This window comes from Talpa occidentalis, unplaced genomic scaffold (genome assembly GCF_014898055.3).
Source record: "Talpa occidentalis isolate TD23 unplaced genomic scaffold, MPIMG_talOcc4v2.1 talOcc4.14, whole genome shotgun sequence".
NCBI lineage: Eukaryota > Metazoa > Chordata > Mammalia > Eulipotyphla > Talpidae > Talpa > Talpa occidentalis.
The window spans coordinates 48,911,052-48,932,433 of record NW_023601433.1 but is presented as its reverse complement, the minus strand read 5'-3'; the positions used below and the strand labels follow the sequence as shown (position 1 = coordinate 48,932,433).

The 21,382-nt window shown below is 34.3% G+C and overlaps 1 protein-coding gene across 1 annotated transcript in view; it reads left to right on the top strand.

Moving 5' to 3' along the window:
• LOC119244620 (coiled-coil domain-containing protein 7-like) overlaps nucleotides 1–16,261 on the top strand; it is a 51,776-nt gene extending 35,515 nt beyond the window's left edge. The window contains exons 15-17 of the mRNA XM_054695027.1: nucleotides 6,892–6,957; nucleotides 10,203–10,424; nucleotides 14,850–16,261. Of these exons, the coding sequence (XP_054551002.1) occupies nucleotides 6,892–6,957; nucleotides 10,203–10,424; nucleotides 14,850–14,864 (303 nt within the window). The 3' untranslated portion in view covers nucleotides 14,865–16,261. The remainder of the gene's footprint in view (nucleotides 1–6,891; nucleotides 6,958–10,202; nucleotides 10,425–14,849) is intronic.
• Nucleotides 16,262–21,382: the final 5,121 nt, after the last annotated feature.

Here is a 21,382-nt window from a genome sequence, read left to right as displayed (position 1 = left end):
CTGGGGTTAATCATGTATCTTCATTAAGTGATGGAATGTTCAAAATGGCTTCCTCAAATATCTGATGTTAGGTGGAATGGCTAAAAGCTTAATCTTTCTCATGTGCCGCAACATTCCATAGTTACATCCAAGCATCCTCACTTAGCAATTAAAATCTGAGAGGTTTCAAAAGTAGAAGTTGTGGGCCTCCCCTGGTGGCGCAGCAGTTGAGCGCTGGGTTGCGAAGCTGCCCGCGGCCTCCACGGCGCTGGTTCAATCCCCGGCTGCTCCCCGGCCACCGGAGGAGGGTCCCACATGGCACGCAGACCTCCCCTGCCGCCCGCTGCTCCCCTCAGCAGTGTACCTCGGTCCTTCTGCCTGCTCTGCTCCCCGCTCTGGCTCTGGTGAATTCTCTCACCCTCCCGCGCTTCTGACTGTACCCAGTGCTTGCATAAACGAATAAATAAATAAGTTAAATAAATAAATAAATCTTTAAAAAAAAAAAAAGTAGAGGTTGCAAGATTTCATAAAACCTGGAGTCAGAAACTTCAACATAATTTCTACCATTTTTGCTGGTTAGGAGCCAGCCCAGATTCATAGGGGGGAAAATAGATTTTACTTCTTGATGTGAGAAGTGGCTTGTATATAGGGCTGGAACAAATAATAGATGGTCATGTTAAAAAAAAAAGTTTATGATAGTCTTATCTCTGGCTAAATGTTAATATTTTCTCTAACAAGCAAAACGCACCTTCATCTCTTCTAAAACCTCATCACATTATGGTATTTTGAAGTCTGGCATCTTGTTTGTACCAGGTGTATATATGGATGAGGCTTCTAGGTTCAGGTCCTCTTTATCATACCCCACCCCTCCAACAAATACCTGGGGTATACTCATGAGAAAAGGATGGAATTACCACAATACACATGATTATTCAAAACAGAGAAAAAATAGAAGGTACATATTCCAGAAGGACTGTGAAATCCAACCAGACACATGTTGCCAGTTCTTCTGATTTGAGAGTGGGGAATGCACCTTGACTAAGCTCCAGTTTTGATGCCTGGAAATGGCTCCCTAACCCATTATTATAAGTAGCCCTTTATTTAGCATTATGATGCATTGGTTCTGCTCTCTGAATCATCCCTTTTCCATAAGAAATGGTCCCTGTTTGCAGCTGAATCGTTCTCTTACACTACTTTCTGCTCTTAGAAAATTGGGATCTAGAGATTTCATTTAAAAATGTCTTGGTCCCCTTTAGTTTAATATGGTGATGTTTCTGTTAAAAACTTTCTTTTCCTTGTATGTTATTGTGGTTCATTCTTTTTTTCTAAAGTCACATTCATAATTGTGCAAAAGACTTATTTTTATTTATGGTATGTCAGGTTTCAGCTTCGAGATTATTAAAGCCATTTTGTTTAATTGGGGAGATCCTCATAGTGACACCCTTGATTTGACTTTGACTCTGATGTTACATTTTAGTATCAGTACCATGACTTTGATCTTTGCCCAAATTAATTTCTTACTTTGAGATTTTCATTTTCGTTTTTTTTTCCAGGTTGTCAATACAGTTCTGGCCCCTGTCTGTGTTTCCTAATTTCTGTTTTAAAATTGAACAGTTCTTTCTTTAGCTCATCTCTCTTCTTCCAATACTTATCATTATATACTACTAATAAAAGTCAAATAGCACTTTCAGTGTTCTTACTGGAAATTTCCTTAGCCAGGCCCATGACTTTATTAGGTATATTTTTAACATCGCAAGTTAGTGCAGGCCCGAGTTTTGTTAATTTTTCTGCCACTACATCCTAAAGCTCCTCCGCATTTTCCAGCCTCCAATGTCAATTTTCCAAACTCACTGCCTTTTATAATTTCCATCCCCATCAGTCTTCTTTTATATCTTTCTTTCTACTTTCTAGTCTCCACAAATACTCAATTTATTCTCCTTGTTTCTTCTCATTTGTTGAACCCCCAGCCAATGCTTTTTATTTGTTTTCTTACATCATTATTCATTTTCATACAATATTTGATTTCTCCCCTGAGGTGTAGTCCCCATAAATCTCCCATCACCATGGCACCCATTGCCATAGTCCCTTGTGCTTTTTTCTTCCCCTGTTTTGACTCCTCTCCCTCCTCCTTGCCTGCTGTATGCCTCAAATCCGTGGTTTGCTTGCAAGTTTTGTCTTTTTTCTGATCCTTTGTTCTCTTTCCCTATATTTCCCCTGTAAGTGAGACCATCTGATATTTTTCTTTTCACCTCTGAGTTACTTTGCTTAGCATAACCTCTTCCAGCTTCATCCATGTTGCTGCAAATGGCCTTAGTTTATCCTTTTTAAATGCTGGGTAATATGCTATTGTGTGTGTGTGTGTGTATATATATATATATATATATATATATATATACACACCACATCTTCATCCATTCATCTGTTTGGGGCCATTTAGGTTGTTTCCATATCTTAGCTATTGTAAATAGTGCTCAATGCTGTATGTTTTAAGTTTGAGATGTGTATTACCCACACTTCCACTTCTTTTTAAAAAAATATTTATTTTTTATTATTTTTAAAATTTTACATATTTTTTACATCATTTTTCATTTTTGTACAATGAATGCATTTTCATCTTGGTTATGGTCTCCATATAATTCCCATCCCCCCTTGTTTTGATCATACTCCCTCCTTCCCCCCCCCCCCCCGAAGTGTGTCTCTGGTTTGTAGTTATTGATTTTGATTTTTACTTTATTAGTCTTTTTCCTGGTCCCTTATTTAGGTTTTCTAGATTCCTGCTATGAGTGAGACCATCCGGTATTTTTCTTTTTCTTTCTGGCTTATTTCACTGAGCAGATTCCTTCCAGCTCCATCCATGTTGCTGCAAATTGCATGAGTTTACCTTTTTTTGATTGCTAAGTAATATTTCATTGTGTATATGTACCACATCTTCTTGATCCAGTCATCTATTTGTGGGCATTTGGGTTGTTTCCATAGCTTACCTATTGTAAATAGTGCTGCTGTAAACATAGGGGTGCAGGTGCCCTTTTGAATTAATATTTCTGTGTCCTTTGGATAAATACTTAGGAGTGGAATTGCTGGATTGTATGTATGGAAGCTCCATCTTTAGCAGGTTGAGGAATCTCCACACAGCTTTCCATAGTGATTGGACCAGTTTGCACTCCCACCAACAGTGCAGGAGAGTTTCCTTTTCTTCACATCCTTGCCAACATTTGTTGCTAGTTTTTTTAATATGCCATTCTCATTGGTGTAAGATGGTGTCTCATTGTAGTTTTGACTTGCATTTCCCTGATTACAGACACTTCCATTTCTATTGCTTCATATCAAACTACTATAACATTTACTGACTTCAAACAAGAATTATTATTTCTCACAATTCATGAGTTTGCTGCATTTAACTAGGCAGTATCCATATTTGATGTCATGTTGACTAAGGTCATTTATGTGGCTGCATTCGGCTGTGATCTCAGCTGAAGCAGGTAATTTTTCTCCTATCTTTGAAGTTCCTTCATTCATTAGACTAACCAAAGCTTGGTTACATGGTGGCACAGGCCCGATTAGACAAAAGCAAAAGCAAGTAAGCTTGTTATAGACTTGGACTGGAGATTCCTGAAGTTTTTTCACCACAGTCTATGAGGAAATCATAAGACTAACCCATATTTAAAGGGGAGGAGTAACACTGAGTAGGAGAAATTGTTGTAGACCATTTACAAAAATAATCTAACTATATTCAACTTTTGCAAATGTGGTCCAATGATAAAGTCATACTCATTTTCTATTGCTAATTATACCAGATAGATTTTCATAAATAACAAATTAATATAACATTTAGTGTTTTAAAAGAACCAGGTAATCTTTGTGTCTCCTACTGGCTCCATAAATATTCTCTTTGGGCAGGTTTAGATTGGGTTGGATGGTCTAAGATAGCTTTAGTTACATGTGTAAGGTCCCATCTGTGTCATCCCCAAATGGGAACTCTTTCTAGTTATTAATTTTCCAGGAGGCTAGCCTTAGGTAGCTTACAGAGGATTTTCAGTAACAATAGAGTGGAAAAGGCTTGGAAGACCTCTTGAGGCCTAAGTGCAAACCTCAGATAATACCATTTGCACTGTATCCTATTGGCCAAAGCAAGTCACAGGTCAGCTCAGTGTCAAGGAGTGAGGAGATAGACTCCACCACTTGATAATAGCATCACAAAGAATTTATGGTCATTTGTAATCTACCATAGTGGGATGTATATTCTCGTTCTCTTTCTTTCCCTTTTCCTCTTGTTATAAAATTCAACTATTTGAATTTTATAAAATCCATATTTGTTTTACTATTTTAATTCTCTCTATATTTATTAGTTAGAAAATAGACTTGGTTGTTATATAAGAGACCCCTTATGTTTCAGGGGACAGAGAGAGAAATAATTAGAAAGAAATCATTAGAACTCTGATGGATGCAATCATAGCCATAAATGAAGGTCTGATAAGACTTAAAAAATAGGGCTTCCCTGGTGGCGCAAGGGGTTAATCACCACACTATGAAGCAATCCTCAGCCTCAGCAGCACGAGTTTGATCCCCGGCCAGGGAGAAACCCACATGGTGCAGCAGACTTTTCCTGACTTGCCCACTGCTCCCCTCAGCAGTGTATTTCAGCCAGTTTACCTGTTCTGTTCCCCACTCTGTCTCTGGTGGATCTTCTCACCTCTACCCCCCCGCCCCGCATCTCTGGCCTGTACCCCAGCTCTTGCATGCATAAATAAATAAATCTTTTAAAAAAAACAAAAAAGACTTTAAAAATATAATTTTAAACTAAAAAAATTTGAGAGGAAATTAAAAGGTTTTGAAAGTCTACTTCTGAGAATAGAAGTAAAGGTATTATATAGTAAGTAGAATAAATATCTCATAGTGCAGAAAAAATACAAGCTGAAAAACTGAGGTGGCCAGAGGGGGAAGGAGAGGGGTGAGAACAGGATTCGGAGGGAGCACAATGGACTATGGTGGGAGGACTGTGGGTGCTTGTGTGATGCGTGTATTATGATGACTACACCTGGAAGGGGAATAGCTTACATTTCCACAACACTGCCAATGCTGTAAACCAATACTTCAATAAAAATCAAAACAAAATAAATTGAAACCAATACTAAAAAGATAAAGAATAGGTCTATGAGTCATAATATTTAACCATTAGAGATACTAGAAAGAAGAAAAATAGTGATGAAGGAAATAGGGAAATAAAACTTCTCAGTTAAGTTAAAAAAACGTTTTAGACATGGTAAAATTTCTACGCTTCATTGACAAATGAGAGAAGTAAAGAAGAAAATGTCAAACTATTATACCTTCCTGAAATCATCAACCCAAACTTTTGGAGAAAACTAATATTCTATCTGGTTTAAACCTTTGAAATGGTTTATGAATTTCATTTCGTCTCATCTCATCTCATCTCATTTCATTTTACACAATCACTGGGTACAGTCAGAAGCACAGGAGGGTGAGAGGATTCACCAGAGCCAGAGTGGGGAGCAGAACAGCAGATTGACGAAATACACTGCTGAGGGGAGCAGCAGGCGCTGCAGGAGAGGTCTGCGCGCCATGTGGGAACCTCACTAGTGGCTGGGGATCCAAGCAGTGCTGCGGAGGCTGCGGGCAGCTTTGCAGCCCAGCGCTTAACCACTGTGCCACCGGGGATACCCAATGGTTTATGAATTTCCTGGGCCTTTTTATGGATGTGTGTTTCAGTAGCATCTCAAAGTTCATATTGAAGACCTTTTGGAATGGTCTTGTCCCTACTAGTACTTGTTCTTGTTTTTTATAAGTGCCTTGTCCTCTAAAATTTCAATGAGAATAAAAATATAGATTTAAAATTTTGTTTCTTAAAATAACTTTCAGAAAAAGGAACATTTGTTTTAAATTTTAATGATTTTTTTCCATTTTTATTTGGCATTCTTTTTTTTTCTGATGTGAAGCAGTCACTCAAATCATCCATTCCCTGTCCATAATTTGTCTACTTTCAAATTTTTCTCCTTTTAATAGGGTTTTAAACAGTTTGACTAATGTATATGGCAAGATTTTCTTTACATACATCAATTTGCAGTTTGCTGAGTACCCTGAATGTGTAAATTTTACAAATTTTGGGAAATTTTCCAATTTTTTTCTAACACATATTCTCTTTTCCTTAATGGAAAACAAACATATTAGATACTTGATATCCAGATGTTCCTCAATCTCACTTAATGTTTTTCAATCTTTGGATATTTTTCATTGATCTATCTTCAAATGCTCTGAATTTTTCCACTCTCATATTCAATCTACTCCTGGGCTCCCCCATTGCATTATTAAATTCAGATATTTTATTTTTCTCTACTAGAATTTCATTTTCACCATTTTTTCGTAGTTTGTATTGCTCTGCTGATAGTTCCTTAATTTCATTCACTATTAGCATATTTTCAGTAAAGCACTCATCTGTCTAATTCTACAATTTGGACTATTTTGGGATTATTCTCTGAATAATTTTTATGACTATCTGAATCATTCTCTGTATATTATCTTAGAGGATATCTTATTTTCCTGTTTTTTCAAATGTCAAGTAATTCTGAATTGAATCCAGGTTACTGCAAAAGTCATGTAGAATCACTGGATTCCATTGTACTTCTGATGACTGGTACTATTTTTGTATATTTTGCTTTACTATGTAGTTAACACTATTGGATACAAAAAGAAAAATCTGTATTTAGGCAGCAACTCAAATTGCATTTCAGTTCTTTTAGCTTTTTCTGGACTGATTTCTGTCTTTCAAATGTGTGTGTGACTTGGGGATTAGGGAGGGATTTGGGCAGAGTTAATGATTTTGTTTATTTTGCTTTATGAAATAATTAACATGGCTGAATACAAAATAAAAATTCTTTCCCCCCTTCTATTACATCTCAGCAAGCAGCATATGAGTTGGCAATTCAGAACAAATTCCTTCACGAAAAGCTGAAGCAAGCTTTACAGGTAAAGAATATCATATTCTTTGAAAATTGTTGATGAATGAAGGAAATGTCCATACAAAAAATTTTGATTAATTTTTGTCCTTGTAAATGAATAGGTCTATATATTGTATTATTTTGCCAGATTTAAAATATATTCATCTTATGCAATTAGATGAATATATTAATAGAATTTAATATCCATTCTTTTCCAAAAGAGTAATCTAGGAACAAAAGTAACTTGCCTCATCAAACAAAAGAAATCTTTGAATCTGAGAGACAATATTATATGTAAAAGAAAAATCCTACAGGCATTCTGTATAGTAAAACTCCATTAAACTAGGCTCCTACAGCTCTTTTTCAAATTTTGCCTCAATGATAAAACAAGAAATCAAGTGACAAACATTTTGATAAATAGACAAAAGTGTAATTATTTGTATAGTAGTTTTCTTTTTGAAAAAGGCAAGATAATACACAAATTAATGATGTAGCTCAAAAAAGTGGCTGCAGGAAAATACACACAGAAAAACATGGATTTCCTTTTTATCAAAAATAGTCATTTAGAAAATATAATAAAAAACTCTCTGTATTAGAATAGCATATTTAACGGAAATATGCAGTTTAATATTAAGAAAAATATGCTTTACTGTGGGAAATAGATGAACAGTGAAGAAACAAAAATCTTTATTTTTGGCTTTGAAGCCTCAATATTATGTATATTTCACTTTTTCCATTTTCTCCAAATTGACATCCAAACTTAAAACAATTTATTTCTAGATAGAAATAGAATTACTTTTGAGATTGATGGCAAAATTATAGAATATATTGACATAAGAAACTGAGTGACTGTACAAATGAAAAATTATGGGTTTGCTCCTCCAAAAATCAACATATAATGTAAAACTATAATAACTAAAGCAATTTGATTCAGGTTTTGGTGAAAATTCCAGCAATAGATTCAAGTGAAAATAACAAGTTTAGCTTTCAAAATTTTTCATAGATGGGTAAAATAGTCACGAAAAGTAAACTTTTAGGAAAAATAGATCTCTGTATCATATAATATTCCAAAATAAGTTGCAGATTAAGAACCTAAAGTAATACATGAACTATGATGATGTTAGAAGACACAGTATGGAAGCATTATATAGTGGTGGCGAGAGCAAGGTTTTCTAGGTATTATCCCACAAAGGAATGTGCTGTTATATATGGCTTTGTATTTCAAACTACTTTTATGGTACAGAATCACACAAAGATAAATGCTTTACAAGGTATTTTATGTAAATATCTTTTACAAATCTTCAAGAAATGTATAGCTCCCTCAGAATAGATGAAGGACACAAACAGGTGAGTCAGAAATTAGAAACACACATGGCAAATAAATACATACAAATATATTTTCACACAAATTATCAAATAAATGCAATTTAAAACAGCAGTGGGATAATTTTTTTTTAACTTATACTGTTAAAAATTTAAGTAACGGGCCTCCCCGGTGGCGCAGCGGTTGAGCGCTGGGTTGCGAAGCTGCCCGCGGCCTCTGCGGCGCCGGTTCCATCCCCGGCTGCTCCCCGGCCACCGGAGGAGGGTCCCACATGGTGCGCAGACCTCTCCTGCCACCCGCTGCTCCCCTCAGCAGTGTACGTCAGTCCTTCTGCCTGCTCTGCTCCCCACTCTGGCTCTGGTGAATTCTCTCACCCTCCCGCGCTTCTGACTGTACCCAGTGCTTGTATAAACAAAACAAACAAACAAACAAAATAAATAAATAAAAATTTAAGTAACACAAATATCTATTTTTGTGGATGTTTGTTGAAATGAATAATCTTTCACATGCTTCTATTATCAATATAAATTGATACTTTTCTGAGGAAAGTATATAGTAAAAATCTTGAGGGATTTTTCATTGAAGCATTTCACTTCTAAAAATTTATTGTAAAGAGAAAATGTATGGAGATTTTGTGCAAATATGTATAATTTTTTTTTAATTAAACAAGCTTTTTTTTAAAGATTTATTTATTTGTGCATGCAAGAGCTGGGGTACAGGCCAGAGATGCGGGGGGTGGGGTGAGAGGACTCACCAGAGACAGAGCAGGGAGCAGAACAGGAAGACTTACTGAAATACACTGCTGAGGGGAGCAGCAGGAGAGACAGGAGAGGTCTGCTGCGCCATGTGGGTTTCTCCCTGGCTGGCTGGGGATCAAACTTATGCTGCAGAGGCTGAGGATTGCTTCATAGTGTGGTGCTTAACCCCTTGTGCCATCAGGGAGGTCTGTATAATATAAAATTTTTAATTGCAAACATTTTAAGGTAACCTATATCCACTGATAATAAATTTGCTAAATAATGTTAAATGTACCTCTGTTAAATGTACCTTCAGATTTAGATTTATATTCATTGTCATGTAAACACATCTATGATATTATTAGACAAAAAAGGCTTGTTTTGTGATTATGCATGATATCACCAAGCTAGATAAAAATTTAAAAATACACATGTCTAGTTATATTAAGAAATAATTTAAAAGGATATACAGCAGATTTTTAACAGTGAGTTTTCTATTCGGGATAACATTATTTGTGAACCTTCTTTTCCTTGAACTATATGTGCTTTCTGACTAAATAAAATATAATATAAAAGTAACATTTTAATGAAATTTTCAATCTAGAAGAAATTACTTTCCATATTTTCTCTTATTATTTGGCATTATGTGTGTTAATTATCCTGGTCACACTCTATCACTTTAACAGCTTTTATTGTGCCTGTATAATGATTAGAGCCTTAAAAAATTAAAACCTAGAGAATATCCTGTGTATAAAAGTAACCTTAAAAAACAAATTTCTGGGCCTCCCCGGTGGCGCATGTGCCGCGCGGGTTCAATCCGGCCGGCCAGCAAGGGTACCAAATGGTGCGGCAGACCTCTCCTGTCTGCTCTGCTCAGCAGTGTATTTTGTCTGTCTACCTGTTCTGTTTCCCTCTCTGTCTTTGGTGAATCCTCTCACCACCCCGTGCATCTGGCCTGTACCCCGGTTCTTGTATAAATAAATAAGTAAATCTAAAAAAAAAAACCCAGAAATTTCTTCGTAGTTTTAATTTATTTGGGATCTGTTAAACTGTGGATTAGACCAGTGGTTTAATTTAGCTTTCTCTAACATAGTAAAAATAAAAGTTAAGAAGTAATGTAGTTAAAAACATAAGCAGATTTCAGAAAGTTGTAAGATTAGCAGGAAGATGTCACAGAAATAACATTTGATAAATGATTACATTTTAAAATAGGAAGCTGAAAGAGCAAAGAATCAACTTTCCTACTTCCTAAATGAAGGGAGGGATTTACTTAAAAGTGAAGGAAAGCACAAAGCAACCCAGGAATGGAAGAGTATTGGTAAAATTCAAGTAGAAGATTCAGAAAAAACACCGTTGGAGGAAGAAACAATAGAAGCCCTAGTTACAGATTTAGGAGGACTAAAGACAAATGATACACTCCAGGAACAGCAACAGGTAAGGAACCAACCAAATTAGAGACAGTTATATGTGCTGTTGGAAGTTTATTTTTATATTATTATTTACTTAATATATATTACTTTTAAAATTTCTCTATGCTTTTGTGGGTTTTTTTTGGTTGACCTTTAGTCTTTTACCTTCTGTGTATGTCAATTCATTAATATCTTGAATACAAATCTATAAATATGTATTGATTTTGAATAACTTAGCATTTGGAATTTGAGAGCCAAAAATATTTCGAAACTAAAGATATTTTGCTACAAATTAATGAAATTAAATATAAATGCAAACGATGGGTAAAAACTCCCGAACAATAATTTTTGTTTCTGTTGCACAAAGAAACTTGTCAATTTTGCTCAGATTTGTTGTTTGTTATTCCTCAGTAGAGAAAAGCAGTCCACAAACAAGAAACTCTATATTTTATATCATTTTTGGTAGTGTGTATTTTTGCTAATCATTTACACAATAATACAATTATATCTGTCTTTTTCTAGCAGTATAGCTATTGCCAGGTCCCTCGTTTCTTTAATAGAAATTTATATTCTTTAGTGTTTTCCATTTTGCTTTCAGACTTTGGGTTTATGCATATTAAAGATAGCAGAGCAAACTTAGCAAAAGGTAAAGTTAAAAAAAGGTAAAACTGAACCAAAGACCCAATATTCTACCTTTAAAACAATATGAGACTATCACATTGTATTTTCAAACATACTTTTGCTTTTTCTTTTCTATATAATTGTAATTGTGAAGTGCCTCAATTTCTTTCTGGAAAGAGGAACACTGAAGAAAATTGCTCTGAGGGGAAAAAAAACTATTAGTCTTTTTGTGTTGAAGTAAATACAAAACCAAATATATCTAGAAATGTAGGTTACTCTGAGTTGACTCAAGACAAAGGTAAAGGAAACAACACAATTTAAAATAATTATTTTATATCTGCTATTATTATAAAATATCCTAGTCATTTTATATAAATTTGTGTAGCCATTTACAAAATTTCTGTAAAATAACTATTAACACCCCCATTTCCAAGGTGAAGTTGAAGCCTAAACAAACTAAGCAAACTCTTCTTTGATTTCTTCGTTGATCCAAGTGTTGTTCGAAGCATTCTGTTTAGTCACCACATGTTTTGGCTTGTTCTAGGATTCCTTTTATGATTAATTTCTAGCTTTATATAGCCTTGCAGTCTGTGAAGGTGGTTGATAAAATTTCTGTCTTTGTATATTTTCTGAGACTTGTTTTATGTCCTAGTATATTATCTATTCTTGAAAATGTTCCATGTGCACTGGAGAAGAAAGTGTATTCATTGCTTTTAGAATGGAAAACTCTGTAAATGTCCAGTAAATCCTTCTGATCTATACTTCATTTAAGACCTTTATTTATTTGTTAATTTTCTGTCTGGATAATCAGTGGTGTGATATGTCAGTGACGTGTTAAAATCTCCAACAACAAATGTGGGTTTGTTTTTTTCTTTGCTATATTGTTTTAGGTCTGTTAATAGTTGCTTTACATAGTGAAGTATTCCTCTATTTGGATCATAGATATTAATAAGAGTTATATATTCTTGGTTAATTGTTCCTTTGATCATTAGATTGTATCCATCTTTGACACTGATTACCTTTTTCGTTGAAAGTCTAGTTTATTGAATATAATAACAGTTCTTGATTTACTCTCTCTGTTATTGGCATGTGTGACATTATTACAGCCTGTTATTTTAAATTTGTTTTTATCTTTTGGTTTTAAATTGGTCTGTTGTAAACAAAGTATTCATCTGGAATTTTTTTCACCCACATTGTTAGCCTATATCCTTTTATTGATGAATTCAGAGGCCATTCACATTTAAGGTGATTGTGATATGAATTGTTTATTTTCAGTAATTTTGGCTGTTTTTCTTTTGTTTCTTTTGTAAAGTTTTATTTTGTTTTTATAGTTTAAGGACTTTTTTTCTTACATCATTGTTAATTTTTGGACAGTCTATTGTTTCTCTCCTCTTTCATTTCTCTCTAGTCTTCCTGAATGGCTTTCCTTGGTATTTCATCAATTTCTTTGCTTCTTTGTCTGTGGGAGTCTATTCTGGGTTTTTGGTTCATGTTCACCATGGGGGGTTTTACTTTAATTCCCGTGTTTTTTAGGTCCTTTATTTGCTGGCGTCTGCTCTCTGACATTTAACTGTACCTATTCTATCCATTTCTTCCTTTCCCTTATTATTTGGGGTTGTTAGCTCATATTTTTCTTGCTCTTGGTTGTATTGGTGTTACATTGCTCTTGTAATTTTGCTAAGGAGTTTGTGCTTCAGTTTTTCTTTTTTTGTGAAGAAACTTCTTTTTGTATTAGAAATTTCTTTTTGTGGGTCTGGTGATGGCAAACTCCATTAACTTCCGTTTGAGAAGATCTTTATTACCCCCTCATACATAATTGATAATTTTGCAGGATAGTGAATTCTTGGCTGTCAGTTCTTGTTTCTTCTTGCCTGGAGAGAGTCTGGACTGAAATCCAAATTTGGAATTCATTATAATTTATTTATTTATTTATTTTTACTTGCTCCCTGCAAATTTTTCCTTTATCTTTAATTTTTGTAGTTTGACAATGATGTGTCTAGGTGTTGATCTTTTTTGCATTTAGGAATTTAGATGTTCTCTCCTCTGCTTGCTGGCCTTCCATATTTAATTCATTTTGTAGATTTTTGAAGTTCTCATTTATTATTTTTTGGAATAGGGTTTCTCATCCTATTTCCTTTTCTTTCTCTTCTGAGACTCTAATCATTTGTAGGTTTCTTCTTTAATTTAAGCTGATATTTCTTATAGAGTTTCTTCATATTTCCTTTGTCCTGAATCTCTCTCTTCTAGATGTGTAATTAGTTTGAGGCTTTTACAGCTGAAATTCTTCTGCCATTTTGATTCTATTTAATGTACTTTCTAAGTTTGTCTGCATTTCATTCAGAATCTCTTTTTGTGGTCTTTTTATATAGTCAAAGTCTTTGGTGAAGAATTCTCTTTGTTTCCAGATTTCCTTTCTGAGATTTTGTGCCTGCCTACCTGCCTGTGACTGACCTTCCAGTATTGCATTTAGCATTTCTAATATTGTTGTTTTGAAGTTGTCATCAGATAGTTTCTCTATTTGTCTCCTTTATATTTGTCCCAGAACTTTTGTCCTTCTCATTTTGTTTTTCCATCTTATGTTGGAATGTTACTTGCATCCTAGGTGTGTATATTACCTTATTTATAGATATTTGTGTGTTGGGGGTAGAGGTTCTGGGCATTTAGCTTTGTTTTTTTTCTTAGTTTACCTTGGCATGAGGTAGAGGTAAGAGGGGGGTTTGGGGCTTTAATTATAAATCTTATTTTGAGCAGTGATATTAGTTATCTTTATCTCTTCAGTTACTCTTTAGCAAGCTATATTCTGTGTTTAGTTTGTCTTCACTTTCCATATCACCTCCTGCTGTTCCTTTCTGCCAAGGGTGATGACCTGTGAAGCTTGGGTTTCCCAGTAGGAAAAGCAAGGTCTGGGCCACCAGGCTCATAATATGTACTGATTTGCACTGGCCCAAAGGTTGCAGTGTATGTGTGGTGGGCACATATGTGCTGACTTACATTATGGTTGGCCATGATGACCATCTCTGCCCTGCCCCTGCCTCTGTTGCTGCTTCTGCAGGGCTAATGTATATACATGCCCTTTGTTTACTTTCCCAGAGTCCTTTTTTCTGCTGTTGGGCTTTTTATGGAATGTAGACTTGGTCAGCCTGGCTTCTCATTGATCTCTTCCTCGAGAGAGAAGAGGAGGGAGCTTTTGTTGCTCATACCATCCTAATTGTGAAGTTCTCAATTTCTTGGACCTATGTCTGCAGAGTTCCCACTGCCTCAGGATGGGTCTTTGTCTCTTGCGTATCTGCAACGTTTCTTCAGGGAATTTCACAATGTCCTGTGTTTCCCCTGTCATGGTGTGGGAGGTTGACCCTCAGTCCAGACAGCTACCTTTTGCTTCCTCCAGTTCTTTCCTTTTTGTGGTTACCAATCTTAGTTCTCTAATTTCGTGGGACTGTATCTTTGAAATGAGGTGTCTGGATCTACTTTTGAGCAAATACTACTTTTTTATAGTCATTTTTAAGAAAGGGGATAATCCCAACCTCTCTGTTTAGCAGTATTAGCATACTTATTTTTTTTTTCCAAGTGCACATGGGACATTTTAAAAAATATACCACACATGGGGACACACCTCAATTGTCAATAAATATACAAAGATGAAGATAAATAGATAAATATACAAAGGTAAAGATTATAGATTATATTATATTTATCTATAAATAGATAAATATACAAAGATAAAGATTATACCTGTTACTCTTTCTGACCATAATGCTATAAAGTTAGAATTCAACTATAAGAACAAGTATAAAGACATGGGGAATAAACAATATGCTACTTAATATAGTTACAGGCTAAATGAGGAACTTGAAGCTGAAGTCAAAAATAACCTTGAGAGGAATGAAAATAATACAAGCTATCAAAATATTTGGGAGGCGAAAATACCCTGGCAATTGACCCCAGCCCAGAAGAGATTCTTGGCGAGATCCCAACACCATTCCGGACCCACAAGGCTCCAGTTGTTGTGCCCACCACACAGTAAATGCTCAGAGGGAAGCCCCAACTACAATAGAGCAAATCTGAAAACAAACAAGGGGGAGGAAAGACAAAGACAAATGGCCAATACACTACAGAGAGAAAACAAATCTCCAGAACCCAACCACAAAGATATAGAAGAACTTCCAGAAAATTAATGAACACATCATTTCATAACATATAGAGGCATATGTCTTTCTCATAGAGCTTATCATGTTCATTTCTTTATAGTGTATATAAAGAAGATGTCAAAAATATACAAACCTAATCCTGGAAGTGGTAGCCCATCACGTTTGCTATATCCTATTCATTAGAAGTAGAATTAGTCACCAGAGCAACCCCACACACAAGGGAAGAGATAATATTAGTGTGAATATACCACGGAGACAGGGATCATTGAGAACCATTTTAGGGGCTACCTACTACAAGTATGAGATTGTGAAAAACTTCTAAATTTAATGCTAAATTAAGCAATTTGGACTTCAATTTTCAGAAAAGTAAAGCTACTCAAGGTTTTTGTATAAAGAGCAACATGTAAGATCTAAGTTAAAAAAAATAGCTGCGCATTAGTGAGGCAGATTGATTCTACATTCTTTTGACCCTACCTTACTAAGATTATATCTATTAAACTACAAATGTATTTCTTTGTTCACATGGCTCTGTTTGACTGTGGTGCTATGATATTGCTAACATCAAGAGAGTGCTTTCTCAAATGAAGGGGGAAAACTCCAGGGTAGTTGGTCCTGAGTTTCAGAGACATACCAGCATATCACCCTGTGCTAGTGGGAACAGAAATTCAAAATCTAAAAGGAGTGAAAGAAAAATGTTTGGAACTCTTAATATTGGAACTAGATTGCATTAAACAAAATGTCTGTCATATATACATCTTAATACCCTGTTTGAGAAATGGTTCCTTTTTGGTTCTGTACCTGTTTTAAAAGTTGTTTGTTGCATTAATAGTCTTTGTGTTAGTGGGCCTCTCCGGGGGCACAGCAGATTGAGTGCAGAGCTGTGAAGCTGTCCGCAGCCTCTGCAGCTCAGGTTCGATTGCCAGCGGGCCAGGGAGATACCCACATGTTAACAGACGTCTCCTGCCTCTCTCACTGCTCCCCTCAGCAGTGTTTTCAGTCTGTCTGCCTGTTCTGCTCCCTGCTCTATCTCTGGTGAATTCTCTCATCCTGCCGCGCCGATGGCCTGTACCCCAGTTCTTATATAAATAAATCAATCTTTAAAAAAACAGTCTTTGTGTCAGAAACTAGACATTACTTTCATGAAGCCCTTAATTAGTGGAGGGTATTACTTTATAAAAATTCTATGAGATATTTATGAACTTTTGTATATTATGAAGCACTATTTGAATGTCACGCTGCATCATCATTTAACTCTGTCCCAGTTGTCTACATAGTACCTATGAAAACCTATGGTGATAAATTAGTTAATATATAGGCTAACTCTTGTGCCATAATGTATAATGACTCACACAGAACAGAATCTTATTTTCTCATGGATATAGTCCCAGAAATTTCAGGGTCAGTATTTCTGTTAAGGATTCTTGCTCTACAAGATCATTCAGATATCGCATATGGAATCGTTAACACATTACATGGGCACACTGCAGAGAGGCTTAAAACTTTAGATTAATAATATGCCTCAGAAGTAAAGAAAATGAGTTCAATGAACATCTAGAAGTCTTCTGTATAAAAGAAACCGATTTAGGTGAAATTCATTCCTGATATAAATCTAGCAATAACATTTATATTATAGATAAATATCTGTTATCTTCCAAAGAGGTTATTAATGAGGTCACATATTTTCTAGCAGTTTTTAATCACATACCTCAATAAGTACCTCAATAAGTATGTTTTGAACATGCATATTCAAAATCCTTTAAAGATTAATAATTTGTAAATCTAAAATGTACTGCCATTTTAGTATACTAAATATGAGTGCTAATATTAATATACTGTTAGCACTTAAAATATAAATTCTTCAAAAAGAATATTACAAAGATTAAATAAATTATGTAATAAATAAGATCAAAATACTTTTTATTTACTATAAGTTTGAAACCGAACTTGCTCTCACTTAGAAATATAATTTGTATTTTGTAGCAGTTCCTCTATTATATCTTTTCCAATGCCAAATATAACTTCTTAGCTTTTATTGACACTGTGATTTTATAAAATTGTTATATTTTTATAAACTTGCTTGAATAATATTTTTCTAAATGATGCAATATAAAATTTTATGTAAATGTTTGGTATATTTAACTTTAGTATTATCTTTACCACAGCTCTCATTTGTCCAAAATGGAAATTCAGTTGAAAAAAGGTAAAACATTTTTTAAAATTTTTATTCTCTCTTTTTCTCACCTTTATCAGTTCACATACTTAAATGGTTAAAAAAATAGTCATTATGGATTCAGTATCACAAAGCTCATTGATTTATATCTTTGTTTACAATATTATGCTTTAAATATTCAAAATTCATTTGAAATTAATGTTAAGTAGAAAATGTTTGAAACTTTTGATGTTATTAAAGATCAATGGTTTTAGAATCTCTCAAAAACAAAAATTTTAGGGCCTCCCTGGTGGCACAGGGGTTAAAGACAGCACTATCAAGCTAATGCCAGCCTCTGCAGCACCCTGGCTGGCAAGGAAGCAACCCACATGGCGCAGCAGATCTCTCCTGTCTCACCCGCTGCTCCCCTCAGCAGTGTATTTCAGTCAATCTGCCTGTTCTGCTCCCCACTCTGTCTCTGGTGAATCCTTTCACCTTCTGCACCTCTGGCTTACACCCCAGTTCTTGTATGCATAAATTAATAAATCTTTAAAAAAATTTAAACAAACATTTTAAAATAAAGACCGGGTATAGTACACAAACCCACTCTTCCCCCTCCTACTCCACAACAGCAGTTACATAGCAGATAGCAAGGAATTGACCCATATTTTGAAATTATCATCATTCAAAGGTATGACCTCAACATATAAACCAACTTGCTGACTTATTTTTGCCTTTCACTTTCTGTTCAGTCACTTTATATGTATGTATATGCATGCACATAAATAACTGAGTTGATTGATTCATCCAATTAAATCTTATAGTTTTCACTAGTGAGTCTGTTTGATTAAATTATTACGAGAGATTCTCAGTCCTATTCATAAAGCAGTTGAGAAGCAGAAAGCCCAAATCGGATTTTTTAGTAGGGCATCAAATTCCCCACTGTCAATAAAAGTTAGGTTGCATTCCAACAAGAATAAATTGTCAATATTCCTTTCATTTATTGAATGGAATTATTGAGGATTCAACTTAAATGTACATGAGACAGTCATTGCTTAATTATATAGTTTATTGTATAAAATTTTGACTCTGATTGCCACACAAAAGAGGAAATACCTAGAAGTATTGTCTTCTTCATTATTACTTTTAATACTTATAAGTTACAGATCCATCAGCAAGAATTAGGCAACAAATGCAGTGATTAATGGCCAGAAGTTTTAAAAAGGCTAATTTCTTATACCTATTGAGGTTGTTTTATTTCTAATAGTATACTTTTTGGTTATCTTGAGAAAATGAGACATTGGTTTACTTGTTGGTTTGCAAACTTACTATGTCATAAAGGAATGAATTCCTTATAATCTATTTCTTTATATTATAAATATATATGGTCAGAATAATGTATTTTAAGAAGATATACTAATACCAATTAACTTCTTTGATGGCAACTTAATCAGCTATGAACTGTATAGAAACAGAAACAAATGAAGCATGATACTAATATTCACATTAAGAATAAGGTACAAAAGAGAGGTTAAGGTAGAATTTCATGTATTTCTATATTTTTTCTATGGTAGCATGGTGAAATAGGTTTTTAAAATGCTGGAAAACCATTCATTTATAACTGAAGAATATGAAATGATAACTTTTCATATTAATTGTTTTAATGGTGAACATTTAGTTTCTGTTGATGAATTTTAGAGCAAAATATCAGAAAGCAAAAAAAAATTGGATTTAGCAAAAGTAATTTAAAAACAATCTCCAGTATTTATGAGGACATAATAGTAAATTTTTATGAGTTTTGGGAAAAATATTGAATGGAGGTTATGATAGTATTACTATGAGTATTGCTCCTTCCAAACCCCATTCTACTAGACTGATAAGTCACAGGTAAGAGTGATAATGGAAAATGGAGTAATGGAAGAACAGAGGATTGAGGATGATAGGGAATATAGGACATCAAGGACAGAAAAAGATAACAGTGAATATCAAATAATTCCTCTTAACTGACCATTTTTTTCTAGGAATGTTGATATAATGTAGTAAAGTAGACAAGACGTACAAAAATAAGTAGAGTATAATGAAGAAGATGCATGTTGTGGACATCTTTTGTTGTAAGCTACTAAGAAGTTGCTGCATCAATTAGGAGGAAAAGATGTTTTTGGTTGACTTGAGAATAATATAGCATTTACGTTAGGAAAAACAATTGGGTTGGATTTTAACAGGGAATTTGAGGAAAAGGTGTTCCAGGTTGACTTTATAGTTGAAGCAATAACAAGGGTATTTATAATCTACACTTATTAGAAATATCACATTGACTGATGTGAACTTAAATTGAACAAGTGATGTGAAATACCGCTTACATACCTTTCTAGTCTTTTCCATTATTGTTTTCATTCTTAAGATCACTCCTTCAGCAGAAGCATAATGGTGTTAGGCAGCAGTCCTATATGGTTGCTGGAAAAAACAGAAGTGAGAAATATTAGATTATGGTTATAAATGCTTTGTATCAGTATGTAAGGCATTGTTCTTTAGATTGCCATATATTTTCTCTGTTGCTATAATAGGATCATTTGCCTGTGTATAACCAAGTGATCAATGATATCTCCTAGTAAAATAAAAAAAAAAATCCTTAAGGTATTTTGCTTTCTCTTTATAAGTACATGATAATATTAATAGTGAGAGTAGAGGTTTGTGTATACCTGTAGATGTATTTTTAAAAAAGCATCAATTTATATCATGCACTTGAACTGTTTTTACACTTCAATGGTAAAAATAGTCTTCTAAGATGTGTCTTCCAAATAGCTTCCAAAAGAGTGTTAGACTGTTCATAACCATCTTAAAATCAAATGCCTAATAAATCTATTAAGTCATCAAGAATGAGATGCTTCCTTCATTTAGGAATATATTTTATGTTTTCACTGTAATAAGAGTCAGTTTATCATAAAATTGTGTCTTTTATACTGTCTTATACTTTTATGCTCAGAATTGTCTGCCCTATTTCACCCACCTTTTTTCCCCCTGTAATCCAAACTGTGGTGGTTGAAATTCACACTAAACTAACTGGTGTAGATGGGTGGCAATAGTTATATTATAAAATTTGGATCTGTGAGATAATTCAAATTATTTTAGATATTTTACAATAAACTTTAGGCAAATTGTATTAACTGGACTAAGAGCTGCTTAAGCAAATCACCATCAAACTGTTGCATTTGATAGGGCCAGGAAAGTTTTTTAAAAATTCTATAAAAATGAATAGTTTGACCAATTAAATTGTCATATAAGCTGGAATGCCAGGCCAAGAAGCACAAATTGAGACTGTGCAGGCAAACCATGACATATGATCACCCTAGTTCTGGGACCCTAGAAGCAGATCTGTGCCAATGAACAGAAAATAAATTCCTCAGACCTTAAAGAAAACTAACCCATAGAGAGATACTTTCATTCTGAAATGAAATTATGAAAAAATGTGTCTAAAGGAAAACCTCAAAATCATCTTGTGCCCTACTTTGGTTGATTTTCCTATTGTGTGGTCAGTCATGATTTTGAGTAACTATTATGTTAAGTAATTTAACTTTTACTTAATTTAGTATATCCTTTTTAAATCCCAGAAGATATATTATCTTCAACTTGTGATCTCGTCTCAATTTCACATTTGGATACCATTAATTGTGTAATGATTAATTATAATTGCTTATTTAGTAGTCTTATAGTTTATGAAAATTATTCTTCAGTTACAAATAAAAAATGTTCTTTCTATATTCTAATATCCTATGTTTTATAATTCTAAAGCTCAGAGAAGAAAAGAGGTAGCTTTGCTGCTGTATCAGATATTTCACAGTTCCCCAAGTCTCAAGAGGGATCAGCTGTTTTAAAGGATTCACTTGAAGTTTCATCTGATGAAAATCGATCCCAAATACTTTCACCAAAGCACCGTAATAAATTAGTTAGAACAGAATTACCGGGCACAGAAAATGCAGGTTCACTGCCTGCTGGAACATTGCTTCAAGAAAATGAAACAGTGACAGCGTCATTAAATTTACCTCCTATTAAAAGAAAGCAATTAAA